At 37.4% G+C, this 23,166-nt stretch overlaps 4 protein-coding genes across 4 annotated transcripts in view; 2 read left to right on the top strand and 2 right to left on the bottom strand.

The window, feature by feature from the left end:
• LOC134824511 (uncharacterized) overlaps positions 1-7,342 on the bottom strand; it is a 44,716-nt gene extending 37,374 nt beyond the window's left edge. Inside the window, exons 1-10 of the mRNA XM_063836418.1 lie at positions 7,186-7,342; positions 6,769-6,829; positions 5,854-5,920; positions 5,364-5,461; positions 4,833-4,901; positions 4,253-4,379; positions 4,076-4,106; positions 3,842-3,882; positions 3,574-3,674; positions 3,289-3,341 (exon numbers count right to left, since the gene is read on the bottom strand). Of these exons, the coding sequence (XP_063692488.1) occupies positions 3,289-3,341; positions 3,574-3,674; positions 3,842-3,882; positions 4,076-4,106; positions 4,253-4,379; positions 4,833-4,901; position 5,364 (423 nt within the window). The 5' untranslated portion in view covers positions 5,365-5,461; positions 5,854-5,920; positions 6,769-6,829; positions 7,186-7,342. The remainder of the gene's footprint in view (positions 1-3,288; positions 3,342-3,573; positions 3,675-3,841; positions 3,883-4,075; positions 4,107-4,252; positions 4,380-4,832; positions 4,902-5,363; positions 5,462-5,853; positions 5,921-6,768; positions 6,830-7,185) is intronic.
• Positions 1-23,166, top strand: part of LOC134824001 (uncharacterized) — a 123,641-nt gene that overhangs the window by 32,056 nt on the left and 68,419 nt on the right. The window lies entirely within an intron of this gene.
• LOC134824000 (major surface-labeled trophozoite antigen 417-like) overlaps positions 1,056-23,166 on the top strand; it is a 55,608-nt gene continuing 33,497 nt past the window's right edge. Inside the window, exon 1 of the mRNA XM_063835627.1 lies at positions 1,056-1,072. The gene's annotated coding sequence lies outside the window, so the exon portion shown is untranslated. The remainder of the gene's footprint in view (positions 1,073-23,166) is intronic.
• Positions 12,084-14,355, bottom strand: LOC134824441 (acetylcholinesterase-like). Its single transcript, XM_063836347.1, has one exon. It carries the CDS (start codon positions 14,353-14,355, stop codon positions 12,604-12,606), a length of 1,752 nt encoding a protein of 583 aa, XP_063692417.1. The 3' UTR covers positions 12,084-12,603.

Consider the following 23,166-nt stretch of genomic DNA (forward strand, 5'->3'; position numbering starts at 1 on the left):
CGTTGACTACGCAATGCTCCGCGTCCACCATATGATCTGCGTTCTTAGGAGTCCCCCAAAGGAATGATCGACGAGTCTGTTCGTCCCATCCAGAGTCCCAGAGCATCATTGGACTGTTGTCGGTAGAGAGGATTTAGTTTGCAGGAATGGATAGCGTTTCCAGATCTCTCGGGTCTGTTTGCTGCAGATCTGGGTCTGTTTACTGAAGATTGGTTGCCATTGTGGATTGCGATAACTGATCTCCATACGGCTGCTATCCTATATGTACTCATGTAGGCTGTGTCCTGTGATGTGATCGACAGCTTGTTAGTGTACGGCTAGCACAATCCTGTCCTTAAATAGTCAATCACGTATCGATGGATCAGATCTCAATGAATCAAATCAGCATTCGAACAATGGGAGCAACGTCACGAAATTACCCGTGAGTTTGTGAAATACGAATGTGAACCGAAATTACAATATGATCCGAAATTCGGACAGATGTCGCCAAAAACGACTCCTGTCCGACAGCGAAATCTGACCGAAATCCCCAATTCGGCTGTCGGACAGATGTCGCTGTCGGACAGATGTCGCCCAATCGGGTTACTGTTAGGGTTAGTATAATAAATATATTTGTTTGGTCATATTGTCGGGGGGGGGGGGGGGTCAATTTTCAAGTATTATATCACTTGCACCGTTTAGCTCCACGTGGTTTCTTAAGCTTAAATACTTAACTGTCCTGTCAAAATAAAGTAAATCACTATCACCTCTCATTCTTAATAAGTTAGTAAGCAAGCATCTGATCATTTTAAAACAGTCACCTCCCAATTTAGCAAGTTCTTACATCTATATTACAGTCTACACCCTTCAATAATGAGATAATATGTTTGGCCGGTAGAGGGTCCGCAGTAGTCCCATTACAGCATTACCTCATTACCTTAGCATTGCTGTACAGTGTACAACTACTATAAGAGTATAAGATATACATCCTTCACCAAAACTGGTTTGTCCGCTTTCTATTACTAATTTTCCGCTAAAAGTGCCACATCAGTGATCAATTAATATTGGTAAATAGCAATAATTTGAGTTATAGGTTGACCTCCCACTTAGAGCATATGTGGGAGGTCAACCTATAAATTATAGTACGAGCTATTTCCAATTCGTGAATACGAATTTCGATTAAGGTCCAACTTATTAAGTGTCACTTTAACGTGTGACAAATTTCCGATCAAATATCTCATAATCTGAAAATAACTGCATATTTAGAACTATTATATTAATTGTAATTGAAGATTCTTTCAGAATCACTTCATTCACTAAATCTTACAATGTGAACAATGAACAGGTAGAGGTACTGCAACTGAAAAAGTGCTGTCCTCACTACTTAAGAACATAGCAATCTAATCTAAAAATGGCAACCTAAGAACTGAAGTTAAGCAAACAGTTATTTTCCAATAATCGGTTTTTATACAGGGTGGGCCAAAAGTCAGTGTGCAAACGCTGGGTCTTATACCTCCGCTGAGTTTTATATTTGATAGCTGTTGCTTTGCAGATGGCATACTGTACTTACTGGTTCGAGGATTCCGTCGTCAAAATTTGAAAATTCGAATATTTTAGACCACGCCCATTCAATATTAAAACACCTATATTGTTTTCTCTGAAAATCCTGAACGCCTAATTTTTTCAGAGACGGTAGATTATCAAATGTTGCATATGATCTGAAAAAATGAGGCAAAACGGATTAGAAATGACGAAGTTAACAAGCATTTTGTGTATCTCGTTAACAAATTGACTGGGTGATTATGTGACACCGTGACACGACACCTTAATTGGGCACCCTTAACAATTCCCATAATGTTTAACGGGGTAGTTAACGGGGTCACCTTATCACGTGATTAGGTAAACCAATCACCTGATCACACGTAATGAACAAGCTTGTTATGCTTCATATCTCGGTCATCTGAGAAGCTAGAACTCTCATTCTTTCAGGGCAAACGTAATTCGAATGGCCAAACACAATTCAATAACATTTAGCTTGATCCGATTATCCAAACAATCAAAAAAATGTAAAAATGAACCTCCATTTGAAAAAAATGAACGCGAATATTTTTCGAGTTGACAAATTCCTCGAACCAGTGGTGGTACTAAGTCATACCAGAAGGAAGTATTTCAATTGGGCACTCAGTGACTGAGCTATTAAGGCCAACGTTTGCACACTGACTTTTGGCCCACCCTGTACTTTTATACTCAAACTTATCATAGACCCCGTGTTGGTAACAGTGGATAATATGCAGTGGCGAAACGTACCTAAGAGGCCGCAGCTGCACCCCCCCCCCATCCCCTTCCGCATAGCAGGGGTTGCCGGAGTGTCGGGCGGTCGTTTCGCCACTGACTAGTGACTGCATGTATAAAAGTATAAACTATAGAGCCATGTAGGCATGTAGCATTCTGTACTTCTGTAGCTTTGCACAAACCAAGTCTCAGTCCTACACCCTACCTAGTAATAAGGTTATACGATCATTACAGTATTCCACATTGTACACTCAAATTATCCAAAACCCCTGCCAATATAGGTTTAATCACGCCACAAGTTGATTCAAATTATCTCAACTTACGCAGGATTTGCGTTAAATCTGCAGCATTCGACTTTATATTTAACGGAAAACCTGCCAAAATAGAGCAAACCTGCCGAGAGTAGGTGAAAGGTGAGGCAGGTTTTGTGTTAATTTTGCAGGCTTTTCTATAAATCAACAACTCGATTAAATAATTACGTGAGATAAATCTCTGCACGAATACGATAATTAGGCAGGTGTTCGGTTAATTTTGCAGGAATCATTTTAAGACTTCAAATTGATTATCAGTCTTAATGTAAAACCTGCCTAATTAGGTGGCAGGTGGCAATGGCTGGAAGGGGCCTTAGAAGGTTTGCTACGAAACAATCAGTGTGGGTTTAGGAAGAACAGGTCATCATGAATTGATCAGGTTCCGTATGTGCGCTACTATATACTTACTATATAGGTTAATGAGTTAATATCGCTATCATTTGGAACTATTTAAAAGAATACGATCCCTCAAACTGGCAAGTTTCCATAAACAATATTTTATTATCGGCGCTGATAATCGCTTATTGGGCGCTTTCTCGGCGCCGATAATAAAATATCGTTTATGGAAACCGATAATAAAATATCGTTTATGGAAACTTGCCCTCAAACTTAATTGTTAACTACAAGTACAATAAACAATTACTCCCTCAAAAAAGAATAGTTTTTTTTTCTAACATGCGTTTCGCTGAAGTATTAAAAAACTTACATTAGTCACAGCAAGTTCTGTTTCCTTCTCACAGGTCCCGTATTGGAATTTTTCTGCGGATGACAAATGTTAATGATTTGATTAAAGATTCTTGGTTTATGAAGAATATATAAAGTTATTAATTGTAATGTATTGCACTTTGTAGAAAGGAGTTACAATATTTCATATATGGAGTTTGTGCAAACGAAAACCACTGGCCACCAATGGCTTTTAATAGCAATATTCAGTTAACGCAGAAAAGATAAAAATAATCCATAATGTATGAAATGACACAGCTATACTCACTCGAAGTCATCTTAGGAGCAGAAAATTTGGCTAGATCAGGACTTGGGCTACCGTTGCTAGAAAATTCCCAATTGCCGGTGTAGGAACTTACAACGGAGAGTCTGAAAGTTTTAGTGGTGTGTAAAGAAAGCTCACGCTTAGTGCAAGCTTAACTCATGTGCTCAGTTTGCGTTTTTAACGTTTTTAAAAATTGTCTATTCTTGAAAAATTTAATGTTTAATGGTATAGGTTAATAAACAAAAATTTTAAATAAGTTTTGTTTTAAAACCTGTTTCTAGTCCATTGCGGTAGAGGGTAGTCACTAACTTTCTGAGTTACATTGATTAGTAATAAAACACGCGAATAATAGCAAAAGCTAAATTATAATACATTAATTAATAATAAAACATGCGAATGATAGCAAAAGCGTGAAATATCATTATAGTACGTAGTTAATTTCTTTATGCCATAAATTTACAAAGCTGTCATATTTACTTAAACTCTGAATGAAGAAATAGCTTACCCATATTGCCTCTGTGATTGCTGGTGACATTCTAAACAATGCAACAATTATGATATATTCATAAGTTACAAATCATGTCCAAATCAATCAACTTAACCCAAACCTTGATTCAAATTTACAATTGTACCTATAAATAATAAATAATTATACGGTAATATGAAACTTATTGAAACTTACTGGTATAAATGTCTTATGTATAAGGGTGACTGTCCGGAAGATGATAATGCTGGAGCTGTAGCGGCACTCGAACTCCATTGCCAAACAAAAGATCCCTCTCTGTTGTCGATTGTATCAAAAATTGGCCCTGAAATCATCATTTTTCAGTTACATTTCTTAAATTTGCGATATAAATATTTGACCAAAACCCATAATCATGGGTAGGGTGGACCGCTGCCAGTGTTTTTCTTTTCCAAACAAAAAGAAGTAATTTGAATAACCTCCGCAAATGCAAATTGATACCGAGAATGAAATTGGTCGCTCGCTTTTCCCATATTTTGGGCAAATTTCTTAAAATCCTCCACATAACTATTTTTTATTCCTGTCATCTTTAACATTGAATTAGAATGTTTTGAACTTAAATATACCTGCTGAACTACTTTTGATGAGTCTTAATGCCAGGAAAAGAATAAAGTAAGGTAAATAGTATTGTGAATATAAAAGCGACGGTCATGCTTGCCAGCATTGTGATATAATCTTAAAAAGCCATACTGAAATGATATCTATGAAAAGTAAGTAAAAACATTTGATATCAATATACCCTTTGTAACTGGAATACTCTTTATAACGCCCAACGAAAGACTCTTGGTGAAGTACGGAAATGGTCCCACTGAAGATTTGTATAGTTAGTGAAATCTAGAAACTTTTAAAAAGAGAAAATGTTTGCAGTTGATTGCTGTTATAAACAGATAACCAAGCGTTACATAAACTAACCTTTAAGGATGAGCAATACACTCAATTATCATGATGATTTAGTATCTAATAGCTTAATAGAGTAATAGATATCTTATCAATATCCTAAGCTAATGTTGGCTGGTAAAAGATCGGCGCGGCGCAAAAAAGTAAGGTATTAACCTTACTTTTGTTTACCAAAGTATGGTTAATAGGTTACTTTAAGTAAGGTATTACTATTAACCTTACTTTTTTAACCAAAGTAAGGTTTATAGGTTACTTTTAATAAGGTATTAACCTTACTTAAAGTAACACTGACCTTACTTAAAGTAATGTTTATGTTTATGAGGATAGCTTATCAATATTCTAATGAGCTAATGGTGGCTGGGTTGGTACATACTTTTATCACTTTTTGCGATTCGTTGTGCTCCATACGGTGCATCGTACCCCGAGGAGTTGGCAAATAAATTCCCTCCATAGCTGTTCCAAATTTTACCACTGGGATGGCGATATATTATTCTATTTCATACCTGTCTTTTTCTTAGTATGGACGGAGTAATTTTTAATAGTCAGTAGATATCGTTAAGTCCGATTTTAGAAATTCAAATTGACCGAACTTGAAAAGTAGTCATATCCTGGATAACAAGTTTAAAGTGGAATACTTTAGGGATAAGAATTAAACAGAATTTTAATTGAACTGTGAACGGACAGACTTTGTTTGAACGGACATGAATATGAACGATGAGGCCTCCAGCGTCCACTTGGAATGTCTGTCCAAGTGAAGTCTGATAAGGTAGTCAGTATGTTAGTATGTATTGTGGAACATATTGGAAATTTTCATTTGGTATGATCAAAACTTAATGCTGACAGCATAAAAATAATAATATTACCTTAAGTCCACAGCAAATCGCTTGTCGTGGAATGGATTGTAATAGATTTCCGATGATTCGTAACCAGCTGCAATGGAAATTTAAATTAATAAATTGGTTAAATTCTGAACACTTTTTGTTTCGAAATTTTATAAAATTAACTTTTATCCTAGAGGATAAGAGGATGATTATGATTTAAGTTACAATTTTATCTATTATATTTTCAATTGTTTCCGGGTTTGATTGTTATGCTGATCCGGCTCCCAATCAGAGTTGCTGATCATAAATATGAAACCTTAATAGTAGTACGGCAGACTCACTTCAGACTCACTGCAGACTCACTGCAGACTCACTGCAGACTCACTGCAGACTCACTGCAGACTCACTGCAGACTTACTGCAGACTTACTGCAGACTTAATGCAGACTCACTGCAGACTTACTGCAGACATACAGCAGACTTACTGCAGACTTACTGTAGACTTACTGCAGACTTACTGCAGACTTACTGCAGACTTACTGCAGACTTACTGCAGACTTACTGCAGACTTATTGCAGACTTACTGCAGACTTACTGCAGACTTACTGCAGACTTACTGCAGACTTACTGCAGACATACTGCAGACTTACTGCAGACTTACTGCAGACTTACTGCAGACTCACTGCAGACTTACTGCAGACTTACTGCAGACTTACTGCAGACTTACTGCAGACTTACTGCAGACTTACTGCAGACTTACTGCAGACTTACTGCAGACTTACTGCAGACTCACTGCAGACTTACTGCAGACTTACTGCAGACTTACTGCAGACTTACTGCAGACTTACTGCAGACTTACTGCAGACTCACAGCAGACATTCTGCAGACTTACTGCAGACTTACTGCAGACTTACTGCAGACTTACTGCAAACTCACTGCAGACTTACTGCAGACTTACATTTTACAATGATCCTCTCCAAGTGTAGACTTGTTGATCCTGGGTTGTCCTGAACATATACCTGCAAATTGGAACATTAGGATTAATAGTTCACACCTAACTAAACTAGTACACTTAACTTCAGTTAATAACAGGGTTATAGAACTTGAATATAAATAAATGAAATTGAATCTTTCAGGAGAATCTAAAGTCGTTTATACTATTCCATAAAGTCTGATAGATTTTCCCGTGGAATGTGTTAAATTCTATCAGGGTCCTAAAGTAGGCCACATTTAATGCTTATAACAATTTATAACTAGTATATAGATTTGGGAGTTGATCCGCCTGACTCTACTTCAGATTATATTTCATCGGCTGTGAATTCACCTAATTCTCTATTTGAATTGAAAACGATAATCTGAACCCTACAATGTTTACCTCGTTAAGATCTTGCAAGCGCACCCAAACCCATTCCGAGCGATCTATGGTACAATTTGAGATTCTAGTCAACTGATTACTTGAACTTTGATCAGGTTGACTGCAAGGATATAGAAATTATAACAAATATCACACAAATCAGTTAATTTCTAATTTAGATTTTAGTTGCTACCATAAAGTCATGAGTATCCTCATAATAAAGTAACAACGCTCATAAAAGTACGACTTATGAAAATATAAGATACAAGTTGGAGGGGTTCTGGAAATATATTATTGATACGACATGCTGTTTCAGAAGCTTTCGAATAACATGTGAACGGTGTAGCACATGATACGATAGTAAAAAGGAACTAACGATATGCCCATGAGTTCGAGTTTGCGAAAATGAAACCGCACCATCACCACACACCCAGCCTCGTCGCTACAGGATAGTGTTCCTTTGCATTTCTCAGTCCTTCCAAATGTTATCTAGAAGGGGAAGTGTGTAATGGATCTACTGTTCTGTCACAAAATGCAGGAGATTAAAAACAAAGGTCGTACTGTGATGATTCGAGTAATAAAAAGTTGTTATGTAAATAGTTGTTATGTAAATAGGTGTTATGTAAATAGTTGTTATGTAAATAGTTGTCATGTAAATAGTTGTTATGTAAATAGTTGTTATGTAAATAGTTGTTATATAAATAGTTGTTATGTAAATAGTTGTTATGTAAATAGTTGTTATGTAAATAGTTGTTATGTAAATAGTTTTTATATAGATAGTTGTTATGTAAATAGCTGTTATATAAATAGTTGTTATGTAAATAGTTGTTATGTAAATAGTTGTCATGTAAATAGTTGTTATGTAAATAGTTGTCATGTAAATAGTTGTTATGTAAATAGTTGTTATGTAAATAGTTGTTATGTAAATAGTTTTTATATAGATAGTTGTTATGTAAATAGTTGTTATGTAAATAGTTGTTACATAAATAATTGTTATGTGAATAGTAGTTATGTAGATAGTTGTTATGTAAATAGTTGTTATGTAAATAGTTGTTATGTAAATAGTTGTTATATAAATAGTTGTTATGTAAATAGTTGTTATGTAAATAGTTGTTATGTAAATAGTTGTTATGTAAATAGTTTTTATATTGATAGTTGTTATGTAAATAGTTGTTATGTAAATAGTTGTTATGCAAATAGTTGTTATGTAAATAGTTGTTATGTAAATAGTTGTCATGTAAATAGTTGTTATGTAAATAGTTGTTATGTAAATAGTTGTCATGTAAATAGTTGTTATGTAAATAGTTGTTATGTAAATAGTTGTTATGTAAATAGTTGTTATATAAATAGTTGTTATGTAAATAGTTGTTACATAAATAATTGTTATGTGAATAGTAGTTATGTAGATAGTTGTTATGTAAATAGTTGTTATGTATGTCACATCTGTAATATACTTCATTCCATTCATAATATCAATCAGCTAAAAATCTTACAAGTTTCTATAATTATGATTTAAAAAGTACAACTGACCGATTGTGCTGAAGGTTGTAATTTTATCTTTATTGCTCCTCTCGTCCCAGAGTTACTTACTTGGGTAGAACCTCTTGGACCTAACATAACCTGGAAAGTCGCATATTTTAGCACGTGCAGTATTTTAGTTATAAGCACGACATCCCTGTAACACTAGTGCGACAGTGTGCGACAGTTTCATAGTGCGACAGTGTCATTAATACTTTAATACAGATAAACATCTCCTATGCTTTCACTAATCACTAAAGTTGACCACCAGATTTCAATATTGGTAATTCATTTTTACACAGGAAAGTAAGTTTAGGTTGAAAGAACTGTGGTCCACCTCCTTATTACTCATTGTGATGAACTCTAGAAGGATGGGATGGTAATACTCGGTCTGGCCGTCTGGAAGCCCATAGAATTCCAGTTCAGAAACCGAGTAAGGAGGTGCGGCTACTGATGAGAAGCCTCCTTAAAGTTTATTTGGGGTAGAAACGACATCTGGGTCCCTACCCTCGCACAAGATTATTCTCAATTTTCTTGTTGTGTCCACAACTATACCGTTGATCAGAGTCACATCTGATGACTTCAGTGAAAGGGCTGATGACTTCAGTGAAAGAGCTGGTGACCTAGTGAAAGTGCTGGTGACGATGAGAAAGACCATAAACCAGGGATTCCTTCGGGAGCATGTAAGATTATATCCAAAAAAGATTATATCCAAAGTTTGTTCGCCAATGGGGTGTGTCTGGGTGTCAAAGATCTTCAAGGTGGGTGCTACTTGTGATGAACTCTAGAAGGATGGGATGGTAATACTCGGTCTGGCCGTCTGGAAGCCCATAGAATTCCAGTTCAGAAACCGAGTAAGGAGGTGCGGCTACTGATGAGAAGCCTCCTTAAGTTTATTTGGGGTAGAAACGACATCTGGGTCCCTACCCTCGCACAAGATTATTCTCAATTTTCTTGTTGTGTCCACAACTATATGAGTATATGGATGCACGTTCAGCAAGGGGCCCATATTACTCTATTTAATATTTACCAGTATCCTCAAAATTCAATGAACGTGTCCATTAAGTCATTGGTATCTAAATCTAACACAATTAGTAACACAATTGCTAACACGCACTTTCAGAGCCGCAGTTTGAGCGGTACCGGAACTCTTTCTAATGAAGAGGTAGATCATGTCACCCCAGGTTATCGGTCTCTTCAAAGAGTGAGAGGTGGATTGGGGATCGTATACATCTAGTTTGAAGTCGTAAGGAGCAGGATCGTATATCTTTTTCACTGAGTGGAGAAATAGGTTGGTAGACAAAGCTTGAATCAGCATTGATTTAACTATAATTTGGCGGGAAGCCTTCGTGTATGACTATTGTAAAGTAAAAACGAGTCAAAGTTAAGTTTTAATAGAAATTGTTTTGTTCTTTGGAGGTTGTTAGACATCCAAAATTTAAAATAAACCTTTTTGATTGGTGCAATGACACATTCTGGCGCCTGACTCAATGGTGGTTTTGCAGTCGTACGATGATTTGTGATCAATAATGCCAACACATGCACCATCTGAATATCTGCGGGGAGATATAAAGGTTGTAAAAAGAGAGAGATTTAGGGGAAATAGTTGTAAATATCAACATTTAGACTTTTAGAGAACCTTGAGTAAGATTAAACCTGTAGAAAGGAGCTCCATCCGTTTTTTGAGTGATATTTGCAACAGACTTGCAAGTAAGGCCCTCCTCGTCAAATGCATGGTACAACTCAATACTTGCTAGGATACTTTCCGAGCAGAATGCTCGCTGCTTCTTGCAAGCGTTGATGCAAGTTGCACCGGGGGCGGCAGTTTGGTAGAATGATAACCCGTACTCTGCAATAATAAAAGGTCAGATATATTAAGAATTGTAGGGTTATCTTCAAAACGTTATCGTGATATCCATTTTATTTGCGAGATCTGACATAAGGTCAAAGTATAATGAATAATTAGGGTAATTGGTCAAACTTCACTCAAGGTCGAAATGACTGCCGACTGGTTCAGCGATACCAAACAATTCCAATAATGCCTCACTCACGCGTATTCCTTCCCTTTTTGAAGCCCAAATACCCAAAATCTGCTGTTGAGATAGCTCCTTCTTTTCTATACAGCTGCTCGCTGGAGTGAGGGTAGGTAAGCACTGCTGAGTCAGTATCTGGGGTTTTCAGATATGCCACTCCTCCTGCAAAGTATTGTCATGGTAACTGAGAACTGAGTAATATTAATATCAGCAAGGGACCCATATTACTCTAGCTCTGTTTAACATTTACCAATATCCTCAAAATTCAATGAACGTGTCCATTAAGTCATTGGTATCTAGATCTAACACAATTGGTAACACGCACTTTCAGAGCCAGAGTAAATATTCGGCATAATGCTAACTAACTAATAATAATCATACTAACCAGAGCATTTGTCTTGTTGCCCGTAACAATACTCAACAGCATTTCTTGAGTAATATTCCTCCTTCATAGAGTCGTGATACAATCCATAGGGACTGTATTCGTATGTTAATCTTAACATGTTATCTGAGAATTATAGAGTCATCATGATGGTACAATACAGAGATACAATATTAAACAGTATCTTCACTAACAACACATGTTACTTTTATTCTTTAGAATAGTTTAAAAGAGCGCCCCTATGACAATCGCCCAGCCACCCACTAGAGAAGGATCATCTCCTTTATACCATGGTTACCAGGTTACCAGGTTACCAGGTTGCCAGGTTACCAGGTTACCAGGTTATACTTACTGCAAATAGGGACAGTGCAGAACTCCCAGTTGTTGTCCTGGTAGTTGTCCTGCTCCTTGTAGCACCAGGGTTTACCCCGTCTGTTAGGGTCACGGCAGTAGTTGTGATCCAGCGCTGAGGGGGCATTTGGGGTCACTTTTTGGTAAATCATGTCTTAACTTATATTGGACGTTTTCAATAAGACTTTAATTATTACACAATTAGTCTTTAGTTATTACACTTTTGTGTTTTTCGCCATGAGCAGTCGGGTGTCGAGATGATACTACTATAGTCTGCCAGTTTTACTGCATTGCTTCATGATGACCAGGTTTTTAGTCCCAACTTCAAAATTCAGTATAACTATTACTCTGTGAACCTACATATTCTTATAGTTTTTCCCTTTTCTGATGTGAGTGCTTTTAAAGAATTTTGTTGTAGTTCTGATTAAATCGGGATATTGCTCCTAAAATTTCGAATCTTTTAGCTTTCCAACAATGTGAATTTTTTGGTTAATAAACTTGATTCAAATCATCGTAAATTACAACGCGTAATCATGCAAGACTGCAGGATTGTAGAGGTACTAGATACTTCTATCATCACTTATTTAACCAGTTAACAGCCGAATTCCCACAAATATGCTGTTGTGTTTCAGATATAATGCAAACTATCACAGACAACAACGTAAATCCATACAAATCAAGAGAATTAAAAATGTCTGACATACTTGACAAGTCATCTATACAAATTACAAACAGTAGAATAAATATGGTTGTTAATGTATTCTCCAAGTGTACTTCAGTTTTTTAAGAATATCCTATTAAAACCCCCTGCTATTCTAAACAGCAACCCTAGTGACGTATAATTTGTGATGTGATCCATATTCTAACCCTCCTAACTGCTAACAGCCGGACAACCAAGAACCTGGGTAGGGTTCACAATTCACATGACAGTAAGTAGCAGTAAAATTGACAGATTCTTAGGTGTCCGTCTAAACCCTGTTATTCTAAAGAACAGCCCTAGAAGAATTTACTTTAATTAGGAATCTTGCTCTCACAAAACATTACAACGAAAATTCAAATATTATGACAAACTGAAAGTAAAAAACCTCGAACGTTCGGTTAAATATACAGAAGATAACGATCATTGATCGGAAACATGATAAGATGCTACATTCATTAGTTCTGCCAACCATATTGATCAAGGTTGCTCTCTTTGAGTTTAATACAACGTTCATTACTTGGTTGAACATCCACAAAAGTCTTCATCTCTTCAGAGTCATCAATCACCATCGAGTTGGCTGGAAACTGTTTCCACCCATCATCTACTACTCCATCATCTGCAAAATGTTTTAAAACACCCACTAAGACTTTCCTAAACTTCCACGCTGTGGAGCTTGCCGGGATAGCAACTCCCATACTCTTCCGGACTTTATATCCAAACAAGGCCTCCACCTCCCAGCCGTGGTAAACTTGGAAGTCGGGTGTTAACCCAAATTTAGTGAACATTCTATAGATTTCATGATGGCTACTTTCACTCATACTCTCAGCTATGCTATTCAAAGGACATGTAACCCTCATATCAGATGTTATAGTGTCCCAAAGATGCTGAGGAGAAAGCCCCTTGTAAGTCTGCAACACACCAGATATTTCATCACCTGTCATGTTGAACAGAGTTCCAGACAACCCCCTGATCACATTAGTAACACTGTCCATGTTGGAGTAGATGTTGAAGTTCCAGTTGGAAGGGTATAATACTGCGTCATGTATCGAGTTTCCAATTATAACTTTTATTTTTGAATCGATATCTTTTAGGTAATTAGCAGTGGATAAGTCTTTTGGAGCTTGAGTAACTACGTTAGGATCAACCATTATCAAACCGAGGTACTCAGCGTAATCACCGTACCGTTTAGGGAAGTCAAAATATCCAACCCCCATGTTTTTCGCAAGATCTTTTAACTTTCCTGATGGATTGACATTTTCATTTATGTAAGAAGTAAACCATTTAGCGTCAACTTGTTGCAAGCATTTCTTTTTATCATCAGAATAACGACAACCAGTGACATCGAGTACTTCAGTTGTCTCCTTCTGTAGTATACTCCCTTCAACGTGATCGAACCTAAACTCGGCGGCAGGAGCTAGCACGACTGCCCGATGAAACAAGTTAACAGCTAGTGGTGACGAGGACAGTGCTAATGCTGCTGTAGCTCCCCCACTGTGACCGAGCAATGTTACTCTGGTTGGATCACCTCCAAACGACGCTATATTGTCTTGTATCCATTGCAGTGACGCAACCATGTCTCTGATTCCGTTATTTGCGTAGGTCCCACTTGTGTTGTTCCACAGTTCTTCAATGGAATGAAAGCCTAAGAATCCTAACCTGTAGTTGATATTGACGGTAACTGCATCAAGCGACTCTGTCAACTCTGCATCAAAACTGTACCCAGGTCTGCAACAGTACCCTCCAACCAGACCTCCCCCGTGTAGCCAAACTATAACAGGTTTAGAGGCTCTTATATCCAGACTTCTGATCGTTAAGTAAAGGCAGTCTTCAGTTCCTATACCGTCAGATCCTGGCGTCCATGTCATTTGCACACACTGAATGGTTCTTTCTTTTGAGGCATCCACAACATTCGACCAAGGGTTATTTTTATTGTTAACCAAAGGTGGCTCGAATCTGAGATGCCCGGTCGGTGGTGAAGAGTACGGTACATTGAAAAACTCATAGATATTCGAGCCTGAACTGGTTTTGGAAACATTTCCAGTCACCAATCCACATCCGGTTATTACTTGAATCTCAGGTTTTTGAGGCTCTTTGTCAAGCTTAGATTCTGGATCAGTGTGGTTGGCTCTATCAACTATTGGAGACAGGAGAATGGGAGAAAAACAGGAGAAAACGAGTGATATCAGCAATGCTGTGTTAGTAATCATCCTGCAGAGGAAATTATAAAACAGATTAGGTTATAATTTAGGAATTAAGTTATAACTTTAGAACCATTTTGCTTTTCGCATTAACATAATTAGTGGAAATTTCATAATCGTACTATAACTAATATTATATAACTAATGTTGAAGACGTTCAACATGACTGGAGCTCAAACCACTGTTAGAAATGGAGGTGAGAACTTGAAAAATGTTCAGGAAATGAGTAATTGAAATCAAGGTTTCAATTTGAAGATGCATGAAACTTATCTTAACGTGATTATAACTTTGCAATTTGATATAGACTTGGAGAACATCCGGACTCCATATCTAGTCCGTTTCTTATCCTTTTTTATTTTTTAAACAGCCTAGGTCCATCCGTACCAGGAAAATTGAATTAATCAATTTGGAATCAACTAGACAATTATTTTCATTACGATCAGAAGCACGAGTTCCGCATCCCCTTTCACACAGTTAGATTAATATTTATCGTCACACAAGGACAACATATGTCCTTTAGTAGCATCATCATCGGCATAAATGTCTTACCTGAGACTTATGCTAAATCTTTCTTTTTCCGTTATTTCATATACAGTTTCATATTCAGTTGATTAGGCGTTCAATTATAATAATTGGTCCTATATAATAAAATAGAGTAAAATTCCGTATTATATCATTATATTATAATAATAACACGGAATTTTACTGAATAATCAATTACGTTTTTTGCGTCACCTTAATCCAAGTTAAAATATTTAGATCTGGCAATGTCGTAATGAGCATGACATAATTCTAGGTCTAAGTAATATCTGACCAAATAAAGTCCGATAAGATATGTGAAAAAAACACAAACCTTCATAAACTTCAATCTCACAAATGATGAGCTGACCAACTGTATCGGAAGTTGTGAGGTAGACCATAACATGTGATCCCCACAAAGATTTAGTGCACTTCACGTCGTAGTAATTAGCTGTACCAAACTTTCCCACCGTACCACAGTTCTCACCGTCCACCAGAACTACTGCATCTGCGGGAGGAGGTTTAGCGAGGTTAAGTGAGGTTTAGTGAGGTTTAGTGAGGTTTAGTGAGGTTTAGTAAGGTTTAGTGAGGTTTAGTGAGGTTTAGTGAGGTTTAGTGAGGTTTAGTGAGAATTAGTGAGGTTTAGTGAGGTTTAGTGAGGTTAAGTGAGGTTTAGTGAGGTTTAGTGAGGTTTAGTGAGGTTTAGTGAGGTTTAGTGAGGTTTAGTGAGGTTTAGTGAGGTTTAGTGAGGTTTAGTGAGGTTTAGTGAGGTTTAGTGAGGTTAAGTGAGGTTTAGTGAGGTTTGGTGAGGTTTAGTGAGGTTTAGTGAGGTTTAGTGAGGTTTAGTGAGGTTTAGTAAGGTTTAGTGAGGTTTAGTGAGGTTTAGTGAGGTTTAGCGAGGTTAAGTGAGGTTAAGTGAGGTTTAGTGAGGTTTAGTGAGGTTTAGTGAGGTTTAGTGAGGTTTAGTGAGGTTTAGTGAGGTTTAGTGAGGTTTAGTGAGGTTTAGTGAGGTTTAGTGAGGTTTAGTGAGGTTTAGTGAGGTTTAGTGAGGTTTAGTGAGATTAGAGAGGTTTGGTGAGGTTTAGCGAGGTTTGGTGAGTTTTAGTGAGGTTAGAGAGGTTTGGTGAGGTTTAGTGAGGTTAAGTGAGATTTAATGGGGTTTAGTGAGGTTTAGTGAGCATTAGTGAGCACTGCATGTTCTAGATTCGCGGAAGCACAAAGATCGAAACTAAAAATATTGACTGAAGGAAGTTAAATTCGTGTCATACTTTCAAGGGCGTCATCTCTCTTCTTGTAGAGTCGAACCATTCCGATATAAAAACTCTTATACAGATCCACACCAAAATATTCTTTTTCAAGCTTGTTAGCAGCTTTAGAAGCCGCACATTTTGTCCTGAATAGAAAGCATTATAAGCGTAATAATAAGTTGACTTTTAATTGTAACTTTTTGTTTTCTGTCCAAATTATTTGGCAAAAGTCCGTAGAAACTTCGCAGATTTGTTAAAACACAGTTTCCCGAAAACGACAATAGTGCAGTTGTCAATTGCTTGATTTGAACTACACTTAATCAGATATAGTTCTTTCATTCAAATTTCTGATTGTTTCTGAATAGACTCAGTGAAGACAGATTCTAATGGAAATAAATAAAATTAGAAACTGTCTTCACTGAGTCACTAGTAGTGTATAAACTATGGTAACTAGTAGTGTAACAGAAACAATAAGAAAACTAACAGATCTGTGTGTCGGTCACCATCTGTTCCATACTCAGGGTTAGCCATGTTTCCAGCAGTAGCTGTCTTGTGCAGCGCCAGGTTGGAGCGACCTGATCGGGTTGTTATGGTGTTATGGTTGTTATGGTTGTTATGGTGTTATGGTTGTTATGGTTACACTTTTATAAATCAAATGAAAGATTCCAGCGCCAGGTTGGTGCGACCTGACCGGGTTGTTATGGTTGTTATGGTGTTATGGTTGTGTATAATATGCTATATGATATTATATTGTTATGGTTGAGTGGATTTAACTTTTCTAAATAAAATGAAACATTTCGAAGGTAAGGAATATGCTGTTGAAGGTTAGTATTAAAGACTTTATTAGTCTACCTTGGTACAATAAACATTCCTTGTAGAAACCAAAGCATCCAATGTAAGCAGTGGCACAACCGGTTTTCTTTAAATTTCTTGCAAGCCCAGCATCCTTTTTAGGAATGCACGTATCAAATGCTGAAACAGTTTTTTTTCAAAAACACAGGAGGAGATGATAGTTTAAGTTTTTGTGCTCCAAAATCATCAATTTCAAACCTCCACTTTGTTTATAGATGGTAATATAGTGATATGCTCTGATAAGGCTGCATGGCAGATAATAAAACCAAGAGGTTGCTAGCCATAATGTTTATTAAGTTTCTAATATTTTCTTGAAAACTGTCACTAATCCTTATGATAAGATAATAACTCCATCAATTACACCTGCAATATTAAGGGATCACATACCCACAGAGACACTCTCACACCCCTCTATCTTATCACACTCCTCCGCGCAGTACCCCATCCACTTGTGCTCGAAGAAGATGGCCTTGTTGGGTATGTCGTTATCAGCGCCGGGGAAGTCTGTGTCGTACCATATACACTGATCGTACTCCTCTGTTGAATGGGCGTGAGGTTTAGTGAGGTTTAGTGAAGTTTAGTGAGGTTTAAAGAGGTTTGGTTAGGTTTGGTGAGGTTAAGTGAGTTCCTTGTTGGGTATGTCGTTATCAGCGCCGGGGAAGTCTGTGTCGTACCATATACACTGGTCGTACTCCTCTGTTGAATGGGCGTGAGGTTTAGTGAGGTTTAGTGAAGTTTAGTGAGGTTTAAAGAGGTTTGGTTAGGTTTGGTGAGGTTAAGTGAGTTCCTTGTTGGGTATGTCGTTATCAGCGCCGGGGAAGTCTGTGTCGTACCATATACACTGGTCGTACTCCTCTGTTGAATGGGCGTGAGGTTTAGTGAGGTTTAGTGAAGTTTAGTGAGGTTTAAAGAGGTTTGGTTAGGTTTGGTGAGGTTAAGTGAGTTCCTTGTTGGGTATGTCGTTATCAGCGCCGGGGAAGTCTGTGTCGTACCATATACACTGGTCGTACTCCTCTGTTGAATGGGCGTGAGGTTTAGTGAGGTTTAGTGAAGTTTAGTGAGGTTTAAAGAGGTTTGGTTAGGTTTGGTGAGGTTAAGTGAGTTCCTTGTTGGGTATGTCGTTATCAGCGCCGGGGAAGTCTGTGTCGTACCATATACACTGGTCGTACTCCTCTGTTGAATGGGCGTGAGGTTTAGTGAGGTTTAGTGAAGTTTAGTGAGGTTTAAAGAGGTTTGGTTAGGTTTGGTGAGGTTAAGTGAGTTCCTTGTTGGGTATGTCGTTATCAGCGCCGGGGAAGTCTGTGTCGTATTCCTCTGTTGAATGGGCGGTTTAATGTCACTGTATTGTCACTGTAATTTCACTGTAATGTCACTGTAATTTCACTGTAATGTCACTGTAATGTCACTGTAATTTCACTGTAATTTCACTGTAATGTCACTGGGGAAGTCTGTGTCGTACCATATACACTGGTCGTATTCTTCTGTTGAATGCAGGCGGTTTAGAAAGGAGAGGGAATGCTATTGTGTGATAATCAGACAGAATGTTCCTAGCTCCGATGTTCATAAACTCTTGTATCCAACTTATACTGATAATGATCAATGATATGTGGAATAAATAATCAATAATCCTGGAAAATGTAAATCGGATATTACAAAAAGTATTAGTGCGTGTAATGGTAATGTAATGTTAGGTCAGTATTGTGAGATGAACTCAAGATACGCGCATGCCAGCACTTAGTGTCACTGTAATGTCACTGTAATGTCACTGTAATGTCACTGTAATGTCACTGTAATGTCACTGTAATGTCACTGTAATGTCACTGTAATTTCACTGTAATGCCACTGTAATGTCACTGTAATGTCACTGTAATGTCACTGTAATGTCACTGTAATGTCACTGTTACTAACCGACAGGAGAGCCGCGAGCCCACACCTCAGCCAGGTAAATATATAATGTCACTGTAATGTCACTGTTACTAACCGACAGGAGAGCCGCGAGCCCACACCTCAGCCAGGTGAATATATAATGTCACTGTAATGTCACTGTTACTAACCGACAGGAGAGCCGCGAGCCCACACCTCAGCCAGGTGAATATATAATGTCACTGTAATGTCGCTATTACTAACCGACAGGAGTGCCGCGAGCCCACACTTCAGCCAGGTGAATATATAATGTCACTGTAATGTCACTGTTACTAACCGACAGGAGTGCCGCGAGCCCACACCTCAGCCAGGTGAATATATAATGTCACTGTAATGTCGCTATTACTAACCGACAGGAGTGCCGCGAGCCCACACCTCAGCCAGGTGAATATATAATGTCACTGTAATGTCACTGTTACTAACCGACAGGAGTGCCGCGAGCCCACACCTCAGCCAGGTGAATATATAATGTCACTGTAATGTCGCTATTACTAACCGACAGGAGTGCCGCGAGCCCACACCTCAGCCAGGTGAATATATAATGTCACTGTAATGTCGCTATTACTAACCGACAGGAGTGCCGCGAGCCCACACCTCAGCCAGGTGAATACAGTTGGTTCCAGGATGGTTAACCTTGAGAGCATTAGCCACCACGCCACCCTTCTCACAAGCAAAGTGGTGAGTTGATGCGTCAACCACGTCTGAGGTTGCGTTTGTTTATGTGCTAAGTATTGTTTGGGATGTGTTATTGTACCAAACATTTGCAATAGTTGCCTAAATTGTAAGTCAATACATTTAATACAGTGTACAATACATTGTACAATACATTGTGTTATACAGTCAATACATTGCAAAATAAATTTTGTTTCACATTCAATACAGTGTACAATACATTGTGTTATACATTCAATACATTGTACAATACATTGTGTTATACACTCAATACATTGCAAAATAAATTGTGTTTTACATTCAATACATTGTACAATACATTGTGTTATACATTCAATACATTGTACAATACATTGTGTTGTACATTCAATACACTGTAAAATACATTGCACCATACATTGTGTTATACATTCAATACATTGTGTTATACATTTAACACATTGTGTTATACATTCACTATACACACCTAAAGTTCCGTAGACCTCCACCTCCGCCACGTTCAATCCTACCGTGCCGCTTTTTAATTCGACGTATTTAGCAGACTTTGCTGGCTGGACAGCAAAATCATATCTGTTTGATGCGTCTACTGCGTCTACTTGGCCGACCTTAGCGGTTCCAACAAACACTTGTACCCCTACCGCCCTATCATTTGTGAATATTAAAGGATTAAGTGGTTTCATTGTTAAAAATCTGTGCAATCTTGATATTGATGTGGATTTCATTTTGTCTGATACGTTATCACAGCGATTGACCATGCAACTTTTGGCATTGTCTGATATTAACTTAGCTTATGTCTGTCACGTGAGAAAACTTGGTTCACCGGCCCACGTGTTTCCACATTTATAGACTTAAAAATTTAACGTCAGAAACAAACACCAGTCACAAATAAGAAGCTTCAGAAGCATCTCTATGCTTTATCAAAATACGTTTAATACAGCTTAACAGCTTATCAAAAAATTATACTTTTGACGGGCACCACGGCAATGTAATATGTATAATATGTAATAAATAATACATAGTTGTTGCTTGGTTTCCAAAATATATATATTTAGGAAACCAAGCAACATATATTTATATATTTGATAAAAAATAAAGATCCTAAACAGACTTATACATCGTGATCTTATATCATTAGATTATTACACTTTAACTAAATCAAGTCACGGCCAAAATTAAGCCACTACCGTCAAAAACGCTATCATTTTTGTTTACCAATATCCTCAAACTCAAATGAACGTGTCCAAAAACATACCTATCCCCACAGCATTCATATCTGTTGTAAAATACCACTTTTATGATAAAAGCGGTTGAGCTCCAAGTCACCTTCCACCACTGGCTCGCCTCTACTTGAGTGTGGATAAATAGCCTGATTGGGGCGATTTGGTCTTGGTTTTGGTATTGGTTTTGGTTTTGGTTGGTGATTGGGCCGTTACAATAAACCTAAAATAGTTGGTAGTCACACGTGAATAAGTCATGAATTATGCATATCACTTTCATGTTGAAAACACTTTTTTTTGCACGCTAAGCAATAATTTATAAACAATAATTACGTATGTAAGTAGTTTTGGTCGTTGGCGAATTGGGGTCCATGTTTAGTTTCAGGGGTTGTACCCCACTGTAGGTGTAAAGTTGCCGTTCCTACTGGAGCGATATTACCCCAATCTGTTATTTTTTTGTTGTTATATATTAATATTTAATAAGTCTAAAATTACTGAATTTGTTAGATAATCTATGGCTTATATGTTTTGAAATTTATTTTAAAATGAATAATTTTAAATACCGCCTGTAAGATCGGAAGACTTCCCGTGAAATCACGTTTATAAACTTTAAGCTGTGATTTACCAATTAGTTAAAAGGTTACATTACTTGTGAAACGATAGGACGAAGAAGCTTTGTCGTTGCGAGTTGCGACGGTGTCATCTGATGCTAAATCTAATCCGTGGATTGTATCCTTAAGACCACACGAGCTGTCAATGGTAAAAGTAACCACCGGCTGACCGTCTGAAAACCTGAAAAATTACTGATAACTTTCATAAACTCCCTTTTAGAAAATTTGTTTAATTCAACTGGATTTCTTAGTTTCCTAAGAAAATTTACTGATAAGTACTGCTGTTTTCTCAGAAAAGGAAGTAAGTCCAATTTTTTGAAATATGGCAATATTTGTATCAACATTTTCAGTAGACAATTCTCTACAACATGATCTACATATTAATGTACGGAAACGTTGATGCAATTCTCAAGGAAGTAAGTGAGAAACATGATGTTCAGTTATAAGTCCAAATAATAAGTATCATAAACTCCCTGTCAGAAAATTTGTTTAATTCGACTGATTTTTCTTAGTTTCCCTTAACATATTGAACCTTAAAATCATACATAAAATTGTTATCAATCATCTGCCCATCTATTTCAAATATTTTACTTCCTTTAAATAAAGTTAAACTGTTGACAAAAGTTATTTACCAGACTGTAAGGTCGGTTTTAGTTACCAGGAATCTCCAATTGCCACCCTTGGTCCCGGTAACAAGGGGGTTTCCCCCACAGTTACTACCATCCCTGAAGTAGTTTATTTTAGAAAAAATAAATTAAACAAGAATTTCGTCCGTTTTCTTGACAGAGTGGACGCTAGATTTCCATCCACTGCATGCTTTGAAAAGTACACCTTATAAAACTACTAAAGTACTAATAAGCTTCCATTCGCGGGATAGCCAGTTACCTGGCAACACCCGCTCATGATGCATCTCCAAGCTCACACAAGTTTAAGCGGGGGGAAGATATTCATGCATTTCTGCACGAGGCTGCCAACAATTAATTTGTAATAATTGTTTCCAAGGCCTATAAGGCCCTGTATCATTTTGTTCTAAGCAACACCATGGTATAACACAAATATCAATATAATGCTTATTAAAATCCTAGGAACCACTTTTGGTACAGCTGCAAAATCTCATCATTCCGATTCTTCCACATTTTCAAACTTCAACAACATGAACAGATGACAGATTTTTAATGAATTTAACAATACAAAATAGGATATTTCACCTCCCACGAGTATCCATGCATAAAAACGATCATATAACCGGATGCTTATCATGGAAGGTAAACTGTTTTTCCATGTGATACACGTGTGATACTGACAGTAGTTGTAGGCACGTGGTATTGCACGTGGTATTGCACGTGGTATTGCACGTGGTATTGCACGTGGTATTGCAAGTGGTATTGCACGTGGTATTGCACGTGGTATTGCACTTGGTATTGCACTTGGTATTGCACGTGGTATTGCACTTGGTATTGCACTTGGTATTGCACGTGGTATTGCACGAGGTATTGCACGTGGTATTGCACGTGGTATTGCCGCCTTTTATCCCTCTCAACTCTATATTATATAGTCTCTTTAAGATATAATATATTTAATATATTTCTTATTCTAATTCATCTTACTCTTTCTTCCAGACTTTATATTTTTCACCATCGTAAGAGAAACCACCTATTGACACGCCTAATGCGTCAGTAAAATGCACCGCAAGTATATTAGTACTAGTAACAGCTGCTTTCGTCTGAACCTCAATTGCTTGTCCGTTAGCATTTTGGTGCAAATAGAATCCTGTTCGCG

Source organism: Bolinopsis microptera, chromosome 12, assembly GCF_026151205.1.
Source record: "Bolinopsis microptera isolate Bmic1 chromosome 12, MBARI_Bmic_1.0, whole genome shotgun sequence".
NCBI classification, from domain to species: Eukaryota; Metazoa; Ctenophora; class Tentaculata; order Lobata; family Bolinopsidae; genus Bolinopsis; species Bolinopsis microptera.